The 22626-nt window shown below is 42.1% G+C and overlaps 1 protein-coding gene across 2 annotated transcripts; it reads right to left on the minus strand.

The window, feature by feature from the left end:
• Positions 1–928: 928 nt before the first annotated feature.
• Positions 929–22626, minus strand: LOC136445282 (cilia- and flagella-associated protein 57-like). Of its 2 annotated transcripts, XM_066443198.1 has the most exons (24): positions 22514–22626; positions 21315–21525; positions 20430–20620; positions 19615–19716; positions 18847–18981; positions 18121–18414; positions 17070–17222; positions 16562–16701; positions 15550–15715; positions 14550–14663; positions 13792–14004; positions 12967–13140; positions 12212–12373; positions 11204–11453; positions 9873–10063; positions 8628–8801; positions 6551–6709; positions 5970–6113; positions 5228–5344; positions 4584–4715; positions 3982–4002; positions 2782–2925; positions 1952–2087; positions 929–1537 (listed from the first exon to the last, which is right to left on the minus strand). In XM_066443198.1, exons 2-24 carry the CDS (start codon positions 21487–21489, stop codon positions 1329–1331), a joined length of 3696 nt encoding a protein of 1231 aa, XP_066299295.1. In that variant the 5' UTR covers positions 21490–21525; positions 22514–22626; the 3' UTR covers positions 929–1328. The 2 variants fall into 2 exon arrangements, with proteins under 2 accessions (XP_066299295.1, XP_066299296.1); XM_066443199.1 differs by lacking the exon at positions 3982–4002.

The following is a 22626-nucleotide window of genomic DNA, read 5'->3' on the forward strand; positions in this document are numbered from 1 at the left end:
AAATCACAGCGAACACTCCATTTTCTCCCTACCACAAAATCAAATCACCGCAAACTTAATGCATTTACAGTACTTAGGAGGGCTAAATTGTTGTGAACAGTATTTTGATAATGGTTTTGTTATCATGTTATAGATATGATCTAGCAAGTTTATATTTTACCAGCTGAACCAATGATTTTTTAATCATTCACAACAAAAACCTTGATATCACAGCAAAGGAATACTGTAACTGTTACAGTAGATTGTTTTCAAGCAACTACATGTAGTTATACAATGTAGCTGGGACCACTAACAAGAATGAATAATCACCTAAGAAAAAGCAATCGATCCAATGCTTTAAATTTGCTTATTGAATTTGGAATAATATTCATGTAATGTTTGGTCCAGTATTTTGACAAAGGTTGTAGTGAAAAGTGTCGTTTTTGACACATGAAATGTAGTTTGGCTGAATACATGGAATGATGAAATTTTCTTAAGCCATTATTTTATTAATATTACACTTAAAAATCATTGGTGAGAACATTTTCAGTCCTGCATATGGCATACAGGCTATGTTAACTTTAATTTAATTGAAAATGTTATACAAGATGTGCAACCTCAGGATAGTGAAGCATAATTTTATATTTTTAGCCTGAAAAATTTCTTTTGCCAGCAATTGGTGAGGTAACTGGTGTGAATGATTGTAAAGGAGCAATAACAGTGTGCTTATTAATAAGTATCTTTGCTTCAATCTACTTTCTCTTGTATGTAACAAGAACAACATCCCTGTTCCAAATCTGTTTTCTTGTATGAATTCAAATGACACTACAGTTGGGTTTATCACTGTAAAGTAATGAAAGGTACTAAATTAAAATGGTGAGAACAATATAGTATCAATTTGAAACTGCATTTACAAAACACATCACAACATTTTTGTGCTGAAATCCTATTTTGTTGTATGGAATTCATTTTATTTCAGAATGATGAATGTAATAATACAAAATTTCATTACAAGAATTCACTGTCGGAGTTTTCTTTATACTACAACTAGACAGAATTCAATCACATGTGTCTATATATATCTTCAACCCCCTTTACATGGTAAAACACTGCAAATATAACTGTATATAGAATATTTCTTGGAAACTTCAAGTTCACCAACTCTTTACAAATAGAACCCAAAATTGAACATAAAATCGTAATACAGTATATACAAAGTAGCCAGATAAATCGCTCAAAACTCAATTTTAAGGCTGAAATATTTCCGTGTAACTTTGTGCGATTTACAATAATTCCTCCCTTACAGCTCCCATTGGTGGAAGTTGAACTTTACCCCCTGACCCTGGATTCTACAATTTCTCTACCACGGCTCCCATTGGTGGGAGTTGAACTTTGCTCCCCGACCCCGGCCTGTAGTTGACCTTTTCCTCCAAGTCCTTGACTTGGAAGCGGAGCTTCTTGATCTCGGATTTCTGCATCTCGATGATGCGATTCAGGTCGTCGTTGGCCCGCTGTGTCCGCCCCATGCTCTGGGCGCTGCTCACAGTGGTGAAGGTTGCTGAGTGGAAGAAAACGTTGGGATGAGACTTAAAACGTTGTGGTGAGATCTTACCAATTGTGACTCATAATTCTTTACACACAGCCGACTCTGTATGAAGTGTAACAAATTCAATAGAAACCTAAACACGAGATATCAGAACCAGAAATTCCGCTGCAGTATCATAGAAAGCCGCTAGGGGGCCCGAAATCTAATTGTTCCTTCCTTTTGGCCAACCCCTACCAACACACCAAATATCATAAAGATCCATCCATGACTAATTGAGTTATGCTGTTCACAGACACATGCACCCAAAAACGAACCTTGACGAAGGTAATGTATTTCAAAACTTCCCCTTTCACTCACACACGGAGCCCCAAAAAATTCCTCAATGACAAAATCACACGCCCCTGCACCCCAGCCCTTCAGCCTTACCTGCTGTATCTGGGATCTCCTTCTTCTGTTTCTGTTTGTTGATGCCCAGGGTGGCCTCAAGGTCATGGACCTGTGTCCTCGCAATCTTCAACTCACGTCGCAGGTCATTGATTTCCTTAATCAGCAGCACATTCTCCTAAAGGGGAAAGAAGATGTCAATGTCATTTAGGATTAAGAAGGGGTAACGTTAAATGTTAGCATTTGTGTCTTATTCATTTTGTTACTCTGATTACAATACCATTGCTTGTCAAACTATTTTCAGGTGTCAATGAGACAATGCCATAAAATAAGAAATATCAATTATTATTATAATTTATATATAGCAGTTTCTCCTTTTGAGGAAAAAAACTCAACCTTGCACTACAATTTTTTCAATCCTGCATAGTAGTCCGGACATTTCATTCCCTGGAAAAAAACGCAAAAAAAATACCTATGTTAGATTTGTATGCTTTTCAGTTTGTAGGGATCTAATTTTGACGTAGGGAGAAAATGGAGTGTTCGCGGTGGTTTTTAATTTGGGGTTGAAAGAAGGTTACGGCAGGCAGAAGACAGAACAAGGATTTTTGTGGTCACAGGTTTTAAGTTCATGGTGAAGAGGTTACTGCAAAAACTACAAACATTAAACCATTGCAAAAATTTCCATTTACAGTAGTTTTATGTGAGCTACAACAAATCCCCACATAAGGACTCGGTTCGTAGTTTTTTTTATGATTCAGGGCCGATCTGACACGTTCTCAAAAAGATGCTTAGCGCTTCTCCAAACATCATTTTCAAGACTGCAAGAAGCAAGACTGCATGTAAAGGACTCAGACAAAAGGTGGACGACGTACCTGCATGATCCGGACGTTGTCGGCGCGGTGGATCTCCGTGTCCTTGGACAGCTTCTTCCTGAGCGAGGCCACGCTGCGCTCCAGGTGCTCGCGCTGTCGGGCGTACTCCTTCTGGATGTCAGCGTCCACGCTCGCAGACTCGATCTGAAGTCAGACAGGTCAAACCATGAGGAACGATTTTTAGCATACAATTATTTCAACCTGGGGAAAAGTTTTTTGGCAAGGCCTCAGGAGCGAGCCTAATGGTATAGTATTGTGTGCAGTTTGGAAGTCAGAATTCTAGTTATTTTTGCAGGTACTTTTGGGGAGTGGGAGTGGATGGGCTTCTGAATACATCAGAGCACTGTGAACATGCCTTTCATCACACTTATGGTGGATAAAGCAGCGTAAAAACGTGCAAATGTCCGTGATAGATAACAGTTGGTAAGCACGCTGGATGATTGGTTCAATCTGTAAAGCCTACATGCATGGGTGGTGGAATTATGTGGTGTGTGATAACAATGGTTGACACTTTTCTTGAGCAAGATTATGATGGTTGGCACAGGTCGTAGGTGACATTATCATAGGTGTGGAGTGACATTAATAAGATAGGCAGTGGTTTGGAATTACATTATGATTGGGCACTCAGTGTTCTTGAGTGGTATTTTAGGATTTTATTGGAATTGCAACAGTGCAATACACGCTACGATTGGGCAGTGTTCTTGAGTGACATTATGATTGGACAGTGTTCTTGAGTGACATTATGATTGGGCAGTGTTCTTGAGTGACAATATGATTGGGGAGTGTTCTTGAGTGACATGATGAGTGACACTATAAGTGCATCTTGCATTGGGTGACATTATGATTGGCTCTTGTGTTGAGTGACATAATTATTATATATTTTGGCACTTGTGTTGAGTGACATTAAGATTGGGTGTACTTGAGTGACAATATGACACTACATGTAAGACTGGCAGTGGTTTTGGGTGATATTATAATTGGGCACTCAGTGTACTTGAGTGACATTATGAGTGGCACTAATCTTGCATTGGGTGACATTATGAGTGGCACAAATCTTGAATTGGGTGACATTGTGGGTGGCACACTTTTTGCATTGGGTGACATTGTGAGTGGCACAAGTCTTGCATTTGGACGTGACATAATGATTGGCACACAGTGGATTGTGCAGCACTTCCACACTCACACGGCCCAAACTCCTACCTTCTGGGACGGACGCACTTCCTTTTATTACGCAGCAAGGAGAGAAAACAGACACTCACTATTGTAAACAAATGCAGAGACAACACGCTCAAATCATCACTATATATTTGAGTCTAAATACACAGCAAATCACATGTAAGCTTAAGGTAGGGGATAGAGATTAAGGATTTATTCTTATCAAAAACGTTATTGGTACAAAGGTGGTTATTTAACAAAGGACAGAATTATGATAAAACGTTGAATCAGTTTCACATTTACTTCAGATTATATCATTGTCCATGGAAGTCCTTCCCTCACCAGATGGTGCATAGAGCAGTGCCCATCTCTGTCTAAATAGCCCTTGGGCCACACGACTTTGCGTAATGATTACAGCAGGGGGCTTAAGTACTGGTAGTGGTGTATGTTCAACTTCCACACTCTTTCCCAAATGCAAAGAAAGCAGTACCGTATGTACCGTTTTTCAAGTCTTTGGTATGACTTGGTCGGGGATCAAACTCACGACCTACTGAATGCAACTCTACTCATCTGGCCGTTACACCTGTACATGTGGTTTGTCCACGAAAAGTCTAACTACTAAAGATACAGAGGAAGCGTGCCCTTACCGTGTCGTCCTGTACGTACGTAGCGTACAGCTGTTTAATGGACTCCTTCAGCATCTTGGGGTCCTGGATGTACGCCACACAGTTGTGCAGGTCGGTCTTGAAGCGACGGTTCATCGCCTCTACGTCACGCACCTGTAGGGGGAAAGTGATTTACCTTTAATCAAGTCTGCATTGACAGGTGGCCTTACAAGACGTTTAGAGTAAAAATGGCGACGTGTGGCATAACGGCAGGGTTTTTCGCTCAGAACCCAGCGGTCCCCGGTTTGGATCCCCTGATGCAACCGATCATGTGCCCTTGGGAAAAAGGCACTTTACACGACTTTCCCCACTCCACCCAGGTGTAAAAATGGGTATATTATGTGTGTGGGTCACGACACCAGCAATAGCTGTCTGTGTCTTATGTGTATTGTACTGTTGCAATTCTAATATAATTTTCTTTCTTGTGTTCGACGGACGTCACCCGAAATTTTCATCGGAAAATACGGTCGACGCTCGAGTGATTTTAAAACTCGGCGAGCTTCTGGCGATCTACAAAATTCGGCCGACGCTCGAATGAATTGTGACGCCGGCTTTAGCACACTGAGTAGCACCTGATTGCCTATGGTTACAGACTCAGGCAGCAGGGAGAAGGTTAATGTACGAACCCTCTGTCTCTCTTGGTGCATCTCCTTGTCTGTGGCCTTCAGCTTCTGTCGCAGCTCGGTGATGTTCAACTCCAGCTGGGTGTTCTGTTTGTGGAAACGCTCCAACTCGCTCTCCATCTGTAAACATAAACAAACAAACATTTAAGGAGTGAGGAAAAACAACAACAAACGAGGGAATCACTACATATGTACCATTTTGTAGCGTGCGTAGTCCAGTGGTTAGCTACCCTGGAACAAGAAAGTATGGCTGTGACTTCGAATCTGGCTGTGTCACTCACACGACAGGCACGCTACCAGAAAGGGTCGCAGTCCTTAGTATATTGTGCTTGTCGAAAAGAGCTAGGGGAATTTCCCTGGTACAATGAACCTGAAAATACTGTACATTATGTCTGTCTTGAATATCTATCACAACCAGTGGAAGAAATATTTTATGGTTCTTCAGTTTACTATCCACACTGCGCAATCATCGGTTCATCCTGCACATAAGTTATGGGACAGTGCCGAAGTCGCGCTGGGAGAGCCGAGTCCCCGCAGATGGGCAGTTCTTGTCTATCTTTGGGAAAATCCAGAGCTAACTTTCTAATCCCCTTCTAATCACCCTTCCTATACCCATACTGAAGGGTCGGCCCCAACCGTGCTCTCCGGTGTTACGGATGTCTCCGAATGAAAAGGCCACAGGGTTAGTTAATTAGGTTATTTCGGATGACCAATGACAGCGATATCAATTTCACTTTTTTCTCACCTCCTGGATCTGTTCCTTCATGGCCTTGATGTCGTTCTCTCGAGGCTCGATCTGCTTCTTGAGCTCCTTGATCTTGTAGTCCAGCACGAACTTGAACTTCTCCAGCTCCTGGTTCTTCTTCTTCAGGTCATAGATTCTCTTTTCCTGTAAGAACAAATTAAACAAGGTCAAGAAACACGCCAGAAAATTGACTGTTACAGCCAAAAATAGACCTAAGAAATTAGCCAAAGTTTGTTAAAAAAACATGCTTTCCTTTGGAGTCAAACAAGAAGAAAACAAAACTAAACTAAACTGAATTAAACTAAACTAAACTAAACCGAATTATACTAAACTGAATAAAACTAAACTATAAACTAAACTGAATTAAACTAAACTAAACTAAACTGAATTATACTAAACTGAATAAAACTAAACTAAACTAAACTAAACTGAATTAAACTAAACTAAACAAAACTGAATTAAACTAAACTGAATAAAACTAAACTAAACTAAATTAAGCTAAACTAAACTAAACTTAACTAAACTACATGTAAATTAACTAAACTAAACTAAACTAAACTAAACTAAACAGCAAACAGTACCTTGTCTTGGATGGTCTCGTCTCTCTCCTGAATCTCCTTCTTCAGCCCGAAGATGTCCTTCTCCAGGGACTTGATGACAGACTGCAGTTTGGCGTTCTCGTTCTTGAGCCGCTCGATCTCAGACTTGAGCTCGTCTATGTCTCTCTGCAGACTTGTGAACTGTGGGGGACATGATGTGTTACTTTTATCAACTTTGTCAAGAAGGTAGAAATGTTTTTGTGTGTGTGTTTGTTTGTATGTTTGTTTGTTTGTTTGTGAACAGCATAACTCAAGAAGTCAATACGTAGATTATATGGTCCCCCTGGCAGAATTCCATGACAGAACTTTTGGTTTTGATATCTCGTGTTTTGGACATGACATGATTTTTGAGTGGTAGATAGCTCTTAGGAGAGAGAGTCTATTAGTGGTGTGTAGTATAGCATAGGTTTGGTCCCCCTAGTGACTATTTTTGAACTGCAGGGGCAGATTTTATTTTAGTTTTGTAGTATGAATTTGTAACATTCAAATACAGTCCAAAGAAGACCAAAATGAAACTATTACCAATTTCTTAGTGCAATGTTAATCTTTAAAGTCCTTTAGAGTGTTGTCTTAGACCAAACCTTTGTCTTATAGTAGAAGCACGGTGGGCTGAAAGTGAACTTAGTATGGCCAGAGGGGGACTTAATCCCGGATTAAGTCTACCCCTTTTGCCCTATCTGAGCACTTTTAGCGTGAAATTTGGTGGACCATGGTCTAGAGTGAGTCCTTCACACCAATTCGGATAGTGAGTCAATCTTCAGTCATCAGTGAGTCCAGGGTCATTAATCACCATAGCTGGAAGCAGACCCAGCACACAGATATAGGAAACTGCCTACCTCAGGGGTTCATCATGGGTATAAATCAATTAGACATGCATGATAGCTGACTTCTCCCCCAAGGCCCAAGTCTAGAGTGTGTCAACGTTCAGTCATCAGTGAGTCCACTGGTCACTTATCACCATAGCTGGAAGCTGACCAAGCATACAGACAGAAAACTGTGTATCTCAGTGGTTCATCATGGGTATCAATCAATTAGACATGCATGGCCCAAGTCTGAAGACAAAACTACAGATGGCAGGCTCAGGTTCCATGCAATTCCATTTTTTATGTTCAATTTGTTCTCAAGTCTGCAGATTTCTGTTGCAGAATGAACTACATGTTGGAACAAAGGCTTTACTAGTATCAACCTCCTTGCTAGTACATTTGTATATAGTGCCTCACTCTTTGTAGAGCCATAATTATTGTTACTGCACTGATTCAACTGTGAATTGCTGGTACACATGAAAGTGATATAGATTTGAACACCACAAATATTTTTTGTCACCCAGCTCCCAAGCCCAGAGTCTGGCCAGGGAGTTCCCTTGTGGGTAGCTGGAGTTGTGTCTGCATTAGTTAATATTCACAAGGACTGAGTCAGAGACTTGCAATGATAGTACTATGCCACTGTCAAGTATCCATTATAGTTTGTCTTTAGGGGGACATAGATGTTGCACTTGACCTGATGAGGACAGCAGATAGACCATGGTGATTAATAGACAGCCTGATTATCGATTAAGAAAGCAGCCCTCCCAGAGGTCATCCCCCTGACAGGGAGAGATTGTGTAACTTGGAAACTAAAACTTAGTTAGTTAGGTACAGTACATGTACGACAATGTAATAAGTGGTAAGAAATTCACCGCTGTAAAAGACAACAACTGGTGTTTGTGAGTTTTGGAAGAATACAATGCACTGAACCATCAATCATGGTGTAAACAGCCTATGTGGCTGGAGCTGGTGATCTCAATTACATGGTAAATCTGGCATAACTAATGCAGACACAACTCCAGCTACCCACAAGGGAACTCCCTGGCCAGACTCTGGGCTTGGGAGCTGGGTGACAGCTCTGATGGGTCTCAAGTGAGTCCAAGGGTGGAGCAGTTCAGTCATGGTCATTAAGCTCTCCTCCCAGAGTGAGTCCATCTTAAGTTCACAGGACTCACTTTAGGAATACGGAGGGCCATGGTCCACAATCAGTCTAAGGTTTGCTAGGGTAATACTAAAGGAGACCTGGTAACACCAACCTTCTTCCTCATGATCCCCGTCTCTCCCTTCAGACGCAGGTTGGCCTCCTTCTCATCGCGTAGCTTTCTCTCGTACTTGTTCTTGATGTCCAGGATCTCGCGGTCCGCGTCTTCCTCGATCTGCTTCTTGGTCTCCTCGTACTCCCGCATCTGCTGGCGCGACTCGTCATTGGACTGGAGGAAATGAAGACATCTCAAGGTCAAACTTCCTACAATGTCATGGCAGTTTTAACAATTGTACAGTTACTGTAGCAAAATGAGGGCCTGCATGGGGGATCCTGGCATAATACGCTTAACGGTCTTGTTCTTGCAAAATGTTTCGGAAAGTTCTTTGGATTATTCCACTGTATTCATGGGGGGTCTGGCAAAACTAGGGTGCAAACAGCAAAACAACTGGGCACTGATTTTGGGGTAAACGGGAGTTTGAATACTCAATATGAAGAATTTGTCAATTAACGCTTAATGATGAATCTAGGATAACAAATAATATGCGACGTAGAATTATACGATAGCGAAAGAAGTATATTTTTTAACCTTATTAAAGAAAAATTCCCATATTTCGAATATCTTAATGCAACAGACAAATTCAAATATTTATTACGCCTGGATAATCCTTGTATAAGAAATATTGTCTGCTCATATATTTACACATGTACAAAGAAGCGAGAAGAAGTCGACTCTACTGGACTAGCTTAGTTTAATAACACGTTTTGTCTACACTATATGTTTACAGCTTGTATTGTTGTATTATGTCCTTGTATGTTCCATGTGTTAAGTTAGACGACCTGTAACTAGCCCCGCGGGGCATGAATGCACAATAAAGGTCTTTCATTCATTAAAGCAACTAATTTTACTTCAGGAAGAACTTACCAACAAACGCTTAACGTTGAATTAAAGAATTATGGCAACTCCATCCCCTACCTGTTTGTGCTAGGCTGTTTTCTCCAGGACCTGTAGTTTTGTTTTGCAGCACTCGGTGAGTTCCTCTGACAGATATTTACAGAGTTTCTAGCTCTAACTCAGAGGATTCTAGCTTTACAAGTCAACTCCATCCCTTACCTGTTTTCTCCTGTAGTTTTGTCTCCTAGTGAGTTCCTATGACTGATATTTACAGATTTACTCTATCGCCCTGTACCTGTTCCAGTTGAGCAGATTTTTCAAGTAGCTTTGTCTCATAGTACTCGGTGAGTTCCTCTCACATACCTAGAGTTTAGAAGATTTTAGCTCTATATCCTTAGTAAATACCTGTTCAAGCTGAGCCGTCTTCTCCTGCAGTTTTGTCTCGTAGTACTCGGTGAGTTCCTCCAGGGCCTGTTCCTTGCTCTCCTCCATCTCCTGCAGCTGCCGCTCGTAGTCCTCCTGCATCTTCTGAGACTTGGCCTGCAGCTCCTGGTACTTCTCATACTCTAGCATCAGCTTCTGGTTATTGGCAGATTCTGTGGGGGAGGGGGGGGGGGGGCAGAGGAGTTTCAGTATTACATTCATGTACATCAGTAAAGGGGTATGTCACAGCCTATAACTTCTGAAGGAAAGAGACTAATATGTCAATGTTGGTATCTGTTGATGCTTCTTAATACTCTACAAATCAGCTTCTGGTTATTGGCAGATTCTGTGGGGGAGGGGGGCAGAGGGGTTTCAATATTACATTCATCTACATCAGTAGAGGCCTGCTAGAGGGGACTAGATCACTTTCTTTAACTTCTGAAGGAAAGAGAATTTATGTCAATCAGCTTCTGGTTACTGGTAGATTCTGTGGGGAGGGGGGCAGAGGGGTTTCAGTATTACATTTATCTACACGCACATCTGATTCAGAGAAAGGGATGTCCCTATAGCTTGACGTAGTAGCCTCACAGTTGAGCTCCTGTTTCTAATTAGTTGCTAACTGGGAGACGCCGGTTCAATCCCGGGTTAGGACATCTCAGTTGGGGCTGCACCCATCTTTAGGAAGGGACATACATGTTAAATGGAGCTCCTGAGCGTGTTTAGAGGAGATGCCTCGAGCATGTTCAAGAGGGAGGGCTGGCAACCCCTGGACCCTGTTCGTGTAAAAATATACCCTACTACAGAAACAGCAAGGAAACTTGCTGACCTACATTGTATGTGTCACTAGGCACTACAAGTCTCTAAACAAAGAAACAAATTACTGCAAAAGAGATGGTGGTCTCAGTTTCCCAACACATCCTAAGGCTACACAAAGTAATTTTTATGGATGACGTCCTTTGGAGACCCTAAATCTAATGCGAGAGCGCAAAAAAACAAACAAGAAGGGCCGGAAAAAAACAAGATGCCTGGATTTGAAATATGATAGTTGACTACACATGTTAGCAATAATTTGAATAAATCAGTTGAAGTTGAACAGCATTTGTTGTCCTGTCCTGTTTCTTTCCATATCCCATTGATTTTGCAGGCCTGCAGATAAACATATTGTATCAAAAAGGAACTCCAAGTTACAGGAAGCGGAATTTCTTGGGGGGTTTTCTGGGAACACACCAAAATCAATGCGCACGCGGACATCATCCATAAAAATTACTTGATGTAGCCTAAAACAAACAAACAAACAAACATCCTACGCCCACCTAAGTCCTGCATCTCCTTGCTGTGTTTCTCCATGACCTCAGCAAGCTCTTCCTCGTGTTTGGCCTCCTCCTTATCTTTGTCAGCCTTCAAGACTTGGTTCTTAGTCTTAAGGGACTCCATCTCCTGGATGAACTTCTCCGTCAGCTCCTTGATCTTCTCATTGTAGTTCATGTCTTTAAGACGCAGCTGGTACTCGTTCTCCATCTTGAGTTCCTCCACACGAGTCTTCAGCTCTGCCATCACTTGGTTCTTAAAGATGATATAACATATTATTAGTAAAATATCTCATCTACAAACTCTTTTAAAACTTTCCAGAAAGATGAATACAAATATCAGAAGTAGACAAGACAAGACTTTAGAATTGGATTTGGATGGACTCTTTTGAATTGATGTAAGGCTTTTAAACGTAAAGTTGGTATCTCACCAAACTGTGCCAAATTGCAAAAGACTTTTGCAAAGTTGCTCAAACAGGCACTAATCAGTACCAATTTGTTTCCAAAGATATGCAATGTCAAGAATGCGTAAATCAGTGCAAAGTGATGCACAGCAGCGCAATTACTGCAAATCTCGTTTTGATGAATTTTAATCATTGTACAGTTGGGAGTTCAGCACCATGGACATGACTCACATTGGGTACATGTACTGGGATGAATATGTAAATAGAGGGAAAGAGTAATGCATTTTTGTGAATTCAAGTCCAATTTTCCCACTTTTTGTAGCTGAATGTACTTCACAGTGTTGTGTTCATTGAAAGAGTGGCACAGTGGTAGGATTGTTGAACCATTGTACGTTTGGTTTTTAATTCAGTGGTATCAACCGATGTGATTTCCAACAAAACTGAGGATGTGACAGTTGAGTGCTGCCATTTTGTTTGTGGAGGTCACCTATTTTAGTCGTACGCCACACATCCGTGTGACTGTGACGGAAAAATGGCGAAAATTTGGTGCATTCCAGAGAGACACCGCTTACTTTAGTGCCATGCAGGAATTCAGATCAAAAGACGTTACCTTTTCCTCCAGGTCGGACTTGGTGATGAGAATCTCCTCCGCGTACGTGATCTCCTTGTTCCCCTTCAGACCACGCCCCTCCTTGTCTGTAATCTTCCAGATCATGATGCAGGCGTCGTCAGAGGCAGTGATCAGGTACTGATCATCGTAGGTGATGTGCATCTGGGGGATAGAAAGCAAAGAAAGAAAATTTGAGTGAAGGACATTGAAGAAAAAACTTGAAGGTTTACTCCTATTGCTCAACTGGTGGCAGCCTCACAGTTGAGCTCCTGGTTCCAATAAGATGCTAACTGGGAGGCCCCGGTTCAATCCTGGGTCAGGACATCTCGGTTTGGGCTGACCCGTCTTTTGCAAGGGACATAAAATGGGGGTCCCGTGATCGAGGAGGTGCGTAGAGCATTTTGAGGAAGGGCTAGCAACCTCCTTGTAAAAATATACCGTCGGGCTGCTACTAAAACAGCAGAGAAACCTGCTGCCCTATGAGCCACTAGGCACTACAAAGATCACAAAGGTCTGAATAAATTTTGAAATAAAAAAAACAGCTTTCTGGCCAGAAAGCATTTTTCAGCAGAACCTTCCAAACATGACGTTCCAAACATAAGCCTTATGCACTATTGTATCCAATGTACAGTGTATCAATTTTACCAATTGATATGTCTTTTACCAGCACAAATAAATTTCATGCAATCAACTTTAATTTCTAAAAAAAAAAACTACATCTCAGAATCAAAGAAGAAAATGGACCGGTCGGTTACCTTGGTGATGGGTGAGCTGTGTGCCTGGTATTCCTGCCATTCGCCGGGTACAGTCAGGGGGAACTTGAGTGAGCGCAGCGTACCGTTGGACGTGCCGGCAAAAAGCATGCGGCCAGAGTGCGACATGGCGACCTGCGTCAGCATCATGTCGGCAGCGTCAACATCTCTGAGGATCTGTGGAAATATAGCAAAATTGTCATTAAAGAAAAACGTGTCAAATTGAGAAAGCAAGTTATACAGTGGTTGGTCAAAGAGCTTGCTGGGTCAACTTTTTGGACAGCCAACCAGCAGACGAGGAGACAATGGAAGCCACTTTAGTTTACAACATGTAGGAAGGTTAGGCCACACCAATTTAATTTTTTGGTTAACGGATTTTTTTCTTAATTTTAGCAACAAAAAAATCATGAAAACAGAAGGCTGGGGTGAAAATTTGCACCTGACCCTGAAATTGTGTGCACCAAAGTACAAACTTTCCTCTGAGATTCTGTTTTCCTGTTGATTTTCCAATCTAGCATTTTTTTAAAATTCCGTTAACCAAGAAATTAAAATGGTATGGCCTTAGACTTTCAGGTAAACAATATTCAAAGACAATTCAATCTTAACGACTGGATAAGAGTCAGAAATTACTCTTGGATGTTTTGGAGACTGAATTGTCATTAAATAACCCACTTGGTAGATGGTAGACAGAACAAAAAGAGATTTACTCTGCTGAATTGATCCTTGCATTTGGTGTTCTTCATTTAGTTCAACGTCTTTAAGCATAGTTTGCAATTTAATGTGGATTCTACTATTCCTTATATGCAGCTAACATTCAGTGATTCCTACCTGTGAGTCTGCTATCTCTTTGATCGTCTTGTCGGACCCGACAGCGTACGTTGTCTTGCCGTCGGGAGAGATGGCCACGCCCGTGTAGCTGCAGGACTTCAGGACGCTCTCCCCGTCGCGGTGTCCCGTCCGCGTGTCCCACTCGTACACGGCGCCGTCGATCCCGCAGGACACCAGCTTGTTGTCGTCCTGGCTCCACTTCACGCAGCGAACCTACGCAGAGAAACAGCTCGGAGTTAAACTAGAAAGGAAACATTTGCAAGCAAACACAAAGTGTTATAGAAAGACACTGTACTGCTGGGAATTTTCCCCTTCTAGGCAACCTACGCAGAGAAAAGGCTCAGAATTGAACAATGAAAGACAATGCTGGGAATCTTTCCCTTCTAGGCAACCTACGCAGAGAAAAAGCTCAGAATTGAACAATGAAAGAGATTGCTAGGAATTTTCCCATTCTAGGCAACATCACTCAATGGAATTATCATCATAACATGGAGTTCAGCACCATGGACAGGAAGTCACATTGGGTACTGGGATGAATATGTAAATATCATCATCATCATCATCATATCGGGCGGCTTGCCTGGACTAAGGTTGCTCTCTCCCTCCAGGCGTCACAGTCTGCCATTAGTTGGTCTAGGTCTTCAGACCTCACCCCTACACAATTTATTGCACGCTATGTAAATCTAGGGAAAGAGTTAAATGCATTTTGGTGAATTTTAGTGGCTTGGCTTTTCATGTCTTAAGACAGTGGGTCTCACCTTGCCGTTGTGTCCCTTCAGGTTGTTGATGTTCTCGAAGGTCGAGGAGGAGTAGATCTGGATCACGTTCCCGTGGACCGCCGCGAACATGTGGCCGCCATTACTGAAGCAGCACTGAAGGACAGATTCAGTTGCAGTGTAAGTATCTAACAAAAAACTATTAAACATACAAAGTTTTTTACCATTGCTTCAGGAATAATCAAGTTCCAAGAACATTAATCCGCCAGGTTATATAAATCTACCACTTTGAAAAAAAGGTATGCACAGACAGTTTAGATATACATTTTACTGGAGTGCATTGTACATAGTTGACGTAGGGTTGGAGATCTGTTTGGACGCATTTTTTCAGGGTGGTGGAATTATGTACCATGGTGAAAGGTACGTATGCGGAAGGCAGTGAAAGCCCTTCCTACACTGCACTGACAATGATTTTTTTGAGAACCTAAAAGTATCTAAAATTCCAATCCTTTAGGTGCAATTTCTATTTCAACTTCAACATCCTCCAAAGTTCTACATTTGTAGATGTATATTAGAAAAACTCTAATGCTTGAGAGTTATAACATTGTGAGACCCGCGGGAGGGCCGGGACCGAGGGTGATGAAGGATACAACGTGTTGCATCTTAATCGTATCATGCCCATCCGAGGGAACATGCAATTCAATGCAAAATGCTCCTGAAGTTAAGAAAAGTTGGTGTCTTGGAACAAAAATTTGTAACAGCCGCAATTCCAACGAGGGCCTCCAATTTCCTTTGTTATTTTAGTATCATGCGTCCAATTGACGTTTGGACGCATCCCTAGCTAAAAGCCTGGAATCCAGTATTCAAATTTTTGACAGCAGCGCACTCGGTGCACTCGAAATACATTCTAGATATACATGTATACTATGGAAGCCTGTGTGACAAAAGTAGAACACACGTGTCACGGTAAATTATCACACAATGCGGAACACCCGTATTGAACGTTTTGGCCGCCCAGCTATGACATAAATGTATATCTCACCTCCCTACACCCCCTGATGGTGAACTCCTTGAACGTTCTGATGTCGTCGATCAGGAGGTTCATCAGGCGCAGTTTATCGCTGAAGCCAACCAGGATGTACAGGCCGGACGGGTGCAGCGCGATGCTGTAGGCTTCCTCCTGGAACTCCTTATACAGCTCCAAAGAACTGGGGAAAAAGTGGTGGTAAATAATAATAATGGTTTTTATTGGTCAGAAATTACCCGCAATGGCAGCCTTCCTAGCGCTGAATTGATGCAGGGTTTACAGGTTTCACATAATACACAACATATACATATTTCATCCACACTTGCACTTTGTGGAACTGTCGCAAGGGTCTGGGCAGCTGCCATTCGGCGACACCAGGTGACCTCAATACAACCTTCCCAAACCGAAGTCAGGTACCCATTTACACCTGGGTGGAGTGAGGAAAGTCGTGTTAAGTGCCTTTCCCAAGGGCACAAGATCGGTGACAAATCATATGACAGGATTCAAACCCGGGACCACTTGGTTCTGAGCCGAAAGCTCTGCCGTTGCGCCACACGAACCCACAGGTTAGGTGAAAACTAGTCTTTACTTTGCTCTATTTTCCCCATCTACAAGTTGAAAATGGCAATTGGGAGTATCACTTTTTTAGTGGACTAATGTAAATAAGTTTTACAATGGTGTAAAGTTCATGGTTTTCGCAGCAACTTTTTCACTGCAAACTTAAAACCACTGAATATGCATATGTTTGATCTGTCTTCCCACACTTGCTTTAACCTCAAAGCATCACGAATACTCCATTTTCTCCCTACTGTGAAATCAAGTCCCCACCAACTTAAAGGTATTTAGTTACAGTATATCTTATGGTCTATTTGGTACACTTAAAAGCAATTTTAACTGCCATTTTCTCAATCTTTGCATGTATCTTGTACTGTTGGTAGCGTTCAAATCAGTATGATCAAATTACTCAATTTTGACATTAAGCAAGGGATAGACTTAAATAACAAAGGATGGGAACGTATTCACATACTTGGTTTCATAGTTCCAGATGCGGATGGACCTGTCGAGTGAGGCGGTCGCGATGAGAGGTTTGCGGATGCAGACGTCGGTACCGGTGACGCTGCCGTGGTGGAAGGACTGCGACAGGACCTCGAACTTGGCAAAGTCCCCCTGTGGAGAATTCGGTGGATCAGAATCTTGGCTTTTCCTCATGCCATTTGCATTTCACTCACTCACTCACTCACTTACTCACTCACTCACTCTCTGTCATAGCTCGGTCAGATGTAGGGGCAAAATAATCAATTTGTTTCATTTGTAAAACAAAATTAATCTCCAGACAAGTACAATTGTGCACAATCATCACCGTCACTTTAAATATGATCCACTGCTCACCGAGTCACGTGTTCTATCTGCATAACGCGACATCACAGAGACGGTGGATTGTTCATTCCTCGATAAGGACCGAAGTTGACCAGTCTAAAGTCCAAATTCTTGTGTTGGAAATTGAGTCAGTTAACTGTCATGTGAGGCATTCCTACCTTGCCAATGTCGGCGCTGGACAGAGAGATGTGGTACAGCTGGTTCTGGTCAGTACTGGCCACCAGGGTCTCCTCTGATGGACTGACCGTCAGACAGCGGACTTCCTGGGCCTCCGCACGGCTGGGGTCAGTACTGTGCTGGTCCTGCGGAATCTGAGGAAGACAAGGTTAGGATTAAACACAAGCATAACAACCAGACATATGATATACTATTAGGCTAGCCCCTGAGGCATAGGCAAATAAAATTAGGAAATTGCATTCAAGTTTCCGGTGATTTGATTTTGCAATAGGGAGAAAATGGGGGATCTGAGGCAGACAGGGTTGAGATAGAACTGAAGTTTAGACATTGAAAAGCATGAAACACAAGCATAACCAACAAACATATGATATACTATTAGGCTAGCCCCTGAGGCATAGGCAAAAACTAAAGTACTGTAAAATTGCATTCAAGTGTGCGGCGATTTGATTTTGCGATAGGGAGAAAATGGGGTATCTGAGGCAGACAGGGTTAGGATAGAACTGAAGTTTAGACATACGGTAGTCATCAAAATGGATGAAACACAAGTATAACCAACAGACATATGATATACTATCAGGCTAGGCCCTGAGGCCTAGCCAAAAAATAGGAGTCCTGAGGAAGTATTGTAAAATTGCATTCAAGTTTGCGGCAATTTGATTTTGCGATAGGGAGAACATGAAGAGTTTGCGGTGGTTTTGAGTCTACAGTTGAAACAAGGTGGTAGGCAGGCAGTTAAGACAGGACAATTAGCATTTTTGGGGTTGGTTTTAAGTACACGTTACAGCAAAAACTGCGAACATTGAACCACTACGAATGTCAATGCATTTAGTATTTGCTCTTAAATTTTAAGTAGTGTCTAGCAATATTTTGGAGTACTGATTTTATTCACAAGCTCTCCTTTTATAGTACACCACTGCTTACAGCAGAAATAAGTACATGTAAGAAAATATTATTAGCCATTCATATACAGAGATCTTACAGTTACTAAAGATGGTTATGACAAAATGTTTGAGTTAGAGTTAGAGTCTTTACCCTGATCTCTCTGGTTTTCTTGTAGAAGTCCTTGGCATCTTCGGTCTTCTCGTAGATGTGAACGGTCCCCGCCCCTCCCGCGCAGGCGAAGCCCTTGGAGTACGCGGCCACGGCTGTGATCTGTGGGGGACCGCTGGCCGCACCCGAACCTTCCGTCACGCTGCCGAGACTGGACCGGTCTCCTTCCCTGGTTCCCATGGAAACGGCAAACTCGCTCTTCATCTCGCCCGACTCGAACAGCAGCAGGCGGCCGTTGTCGGTTCCCACAATCACGCGTTCGTCAGATACCCATGCCTGGGGAATGCAGACATAATGTCTTTGACTTCTAAGGATATATTCTTCTAAATGAGGCATTGGGGGTGATTTTTCATACGCAACAAAATTGTATTGTAGTTGGAAATACAACATTAATTTTCCGGAAGAAAGTTGAATTGTAATTTCCAATACAAAGAATTGGACTTAGTCTCTGACTTACCCATATTTTCAAGTGCAGTCTTTGTCAGAAAAATTTGGGTAAGTCCAATTTTTTGTGTTGGAAATTACAGTTCACCTTTGTTCAAGAAATGTCACTTCTACAATGTACCAACACAGATGAACTTTCCAAATCTGTATTTTGTAATGTCAAATTGCAAAGAATTTCTCAACTTGCATTGTCAAAATTTTAGAATATTCAAGGTCAATTCAATTTGAGACACAGTGACATATATCTCAAATAGCGCCCCCTACCTGTGACAGGTAGTTCTGCGGCTCAGTCTTCTGAAAGGCGAACTGTTTCAGGTTGCCCTCGCTGTAGCGGAACAGTTTGAAGATACCGTTTCCGACCACGCAGATCTGCGTGTTGTCCTGGGGGTTAAAGGTCACCTGGGAAAAACATTTTAAAAAGTTCAATGTTCAATACTAAGCACTGTTTCATTAAAGTGTTGATATCACTCAAAATATCTCAGAGTCTAAACTTTTCTACACTGTTTATACCAGTCTTGTAACCAGGGGCGCCTAGTTATATATTAGTAACATTTGCATACTAGATTCTATCAAATTCGTACAAAAAAAAACACAAAGCATGAAGCGAAAATGTATGAATCTTATGAAAACTTTTTTATGGAAACCACAACATCTTGTATCTTGAGATTTTTCAAAGCATCCTGAGATGCGATGAAAAAATCTAGAGACTTTGAAACATCCTGGAGAAATCTTGATACCCTTTCTCATAAAATCTCAAGATTCATAACAAAATCTTGAGATTTTTAGAATAAATCTTCAGATTTTTTCATTTTCAACGAAATGTGAAGACTCCAGCTGGGGGTGATTATGATCCGTAGTGTATCAGAGAAGTGTTTTACAAAATATTGGATATGTACCTTTAAGCTGTGAACAGTCAGAAGCATAGTCCGCTCTGCTCATTCCAATAATAATGCGTTTTCCATAAGATTCATACAAATGCTTTGGAACATGTACCTGTTGATACTATTATGTTAATAAGTGCCATGTCCCTACCTGATAGATGGGGTTCCCTGTCTGGTTGGTTGTCTTGGTGAAAGCCATGACCTTTGACTTCTCCCAGGTCCAGTACACCAGGATCCAGTCAGGACGGCCGCCCTGGTCAGGAAAAACACACAAAAACTTCAATAAAGGGCAATTGGTTCTCATATAATGAATGAAAAGGAAACATGGATGGACTGTGACAATATTTGGTTGCAAAGCTATACATGTAGGTCTCTGCATAGCTGAAATTTAGGCCCATGTGTGTTTGTGCGTGTGTGACACTCAGTGTGTGTCTGTTGGAAGAACCCACACACACTCGAAGGTAGCCAAAAAGAATGATCAATGCATTCTCTCTTGACAGCGCTGTTATCTCCATTTCTTATCCTGAAATCCTCTCCAAAATGCAGAAAATGCCATTTCAGGGGGTTGAATTTTCAAGACTTTCTGTGGGAGCATGGCCCCTGATCTACACCCCTATACAGCTTGCACCTTCAGTGCTCCATTGTCCCAAAAATCTACAATCTCCAAAAGAACCCCACCAAAGAAAATCCTTGATACATGCATGTGTGACAATGGACTTGGCCTCATAGTCTAGACTGTGCGTACTCTAGCTTATTAAAAATTTAGGCACTAATATGCTCTGGCTACGGGACGGAATGGTCCCACACAACGTGAAGGTTCAACGTGAACCTGGCTACATCTTGACTCTCCTCGTTTCTAGGTCATACTACATCTGGGACCTCTCTCGGTCTCCTCCTACAGTTATACACTAGGTCTCATATAACAGTTATACACAGTGCTACACAATTTGCATAACATGTTCTTACCTGTGCTATCAGGTACTTGGAATCTGGGGAGAACGCCAAACTGACAAACTCTACTGATTGGACGTCGGGAGACGTCAGGACTTTCCGTTTCCGCAAGGAGTGCAGGTCGTAGATGGTGACCATGGCTTTCTCGCCCTTCTCCGCAATCGCAACGTACCTTCTGTTGGGGCTGACGGCCATGGCGGTCATACCTGGGGAGTGGGAAGACATTGTGTATCAAAAACTGGACCTTCATATCAATGGGGACTGGCAACCAAAATTGAGCCATGTGAATTCTAGTATCATTTCTCAGCTTGTGTTTTTACACTAAAATTAACATTTTTAACATTTACATACTATGTTGTGCCCTCAAGAAAGGCACTTAACACAAACTTCCCTGGCAGTGCAGTGACGCCCACCATGCCTCTTCAGCTAATCTGTCTAAAAGTGTGCAAAAAAAACAACACTACGGATTTGGTTGTCGATGTGCCAACATCTCAAGCACATTTGCCACCAAGAACTGTACAATTTTTTCTTCTCTCATTCCCTCCACCGTAACCCTTTCTTTCTTTCTTTCTTGCCTTTAATCCCCATGGTCTAATTGACGACCAACATTCTGGCATGTTGGGAAAGTCGTGTAAAGTGCATTTCCCAAGGGCACAAGATCGGCATCCTCCCAGCAGACCCGATATGCTCGTTACCTCCCATAGCGGCCCTGCCCTTCTGAGCCCCTGAACACGGTTCTGGCGACGTCACCACCAAACAGCTTTCAGTCAATCAGAGGGTTCGGTACAGCTCATTTTGAGCAAAGCCGCAAAGGACGCTGGTAAGCTATCAGCCAATCAGCTTGCATCTTACATCGCCACACGATCCCACACCCATGACCTGTGACCCCTGGTAACCTACCCTGGCTCTTGTCGGAGGCTGGGATGAAGCGTTGCACCTTCTGGTCGATGTTGTACAGGATGCACTGCAGCCCGGCGGGGTAGACCACGGTCTGCTCGTCAACGTAGCTGATGTTGTTGGCGACCGTGGACGCCATGCCGAACATGTGCCGCTGCTGGGCTACAGCGATCGCCATGGTGACGGTTGTATCTGACAGTTGATTGACAGGAAACTGCATTGGTATAAAGAGATTTGGTTTAGTTGGATCAAACATACAATAAAATTCGGGTTGAAAATAGTATCACACTACTAAATACTGGTGGACAACTACTTAGATTATCTACATGTAATACCAGCTCAGAAAACAAAAAGACATAGCCATGCTTTCAGGTACCAGAGAGTTATCAACCCAGACTTTAGGTGTTCAAAAATGTGTTTTTCCCGGGAACTATCGTAGAGTGGAACTCGTTGCCTGATAAAGTACATGTAGGAGCATTCTCACTAGATAGTGTAAACAACTCTTACAGTTAGATCTCCTTGGTTAGATGTGCAAATGTTAGGTGTGACAGGTCGTTCAGTGTAAGATACTTAATAACTAGCTGCTGCGCCCCGTGTGCCTGCGAAGCTGGTGTGTTATGCCGAAGGGTAGTTTTACCGGCTAATATTAACCTTCATTAACATTAATTTGCCGGTAACATAAATCCGTCACTTTGAAAAACAGGTTTGAAAGATCTCTAGTGCAGCCCCTTTAGAACTACTAAACAAGGGGCATTTTAGCAACAATATTTATTAGCCCTGCCTCTATCGTTTTTCTTTCTTTTTTTCTTATCAAGTTTGTGAATACATGTAACGTTAAGTTTAACAACTAACGTTACTTTCTACATCATACTGTAAAGTTTAACGTTATTCATAATACACTAAACACTAGTGACCAGCGACCATGGGGTAGGCATGTTTCACTAATAGGACGGACACTGTTGATACATTAAATGAAATTCTTTTTCTGATACACTGTTTGAAAGAGTCTTTCTCATAAGACTATTTCTGGTCTTTACAACGCTACAGGATCTTCCACGTTACTTGAGTATGCGAATCAAAGAAACAGCAAGAAAACAGACCATAACACAAAGAATCCTGCATGTTTTGCAACGAAAAGTAGCTCTAGATGTTCTCTATAGTTTTGGGACCAATATTTACAATGTCTTACGGAATAAACTCACCTTAAACTGCTATAATTCGTCCAAATAATCTCAGTACTGCAGATCGCTCGTCACCCGATCTCTGGTTGTTGTCGTCTGGCTCGTTGCCGCGCAGCCAACAACAGACTATACCA

The sequence above is a fragment of the Branchiostoma lanceolatum genome, chromosome 11 (genome assembly GCF_035083965.1).
Source record: "Branchiostoma lanceolatum isolate klBraLanc5 chromosome 11, klBraLanc5.hap2, whole genome shotgun sequence".
Lineage (NCBI taxonomy): Eukaryota > Metazoa > Chordata > Leptocardii > Amphioxiformes > Branchiostomatidae > Branchiostoma > Branchiostoma lanceolatum.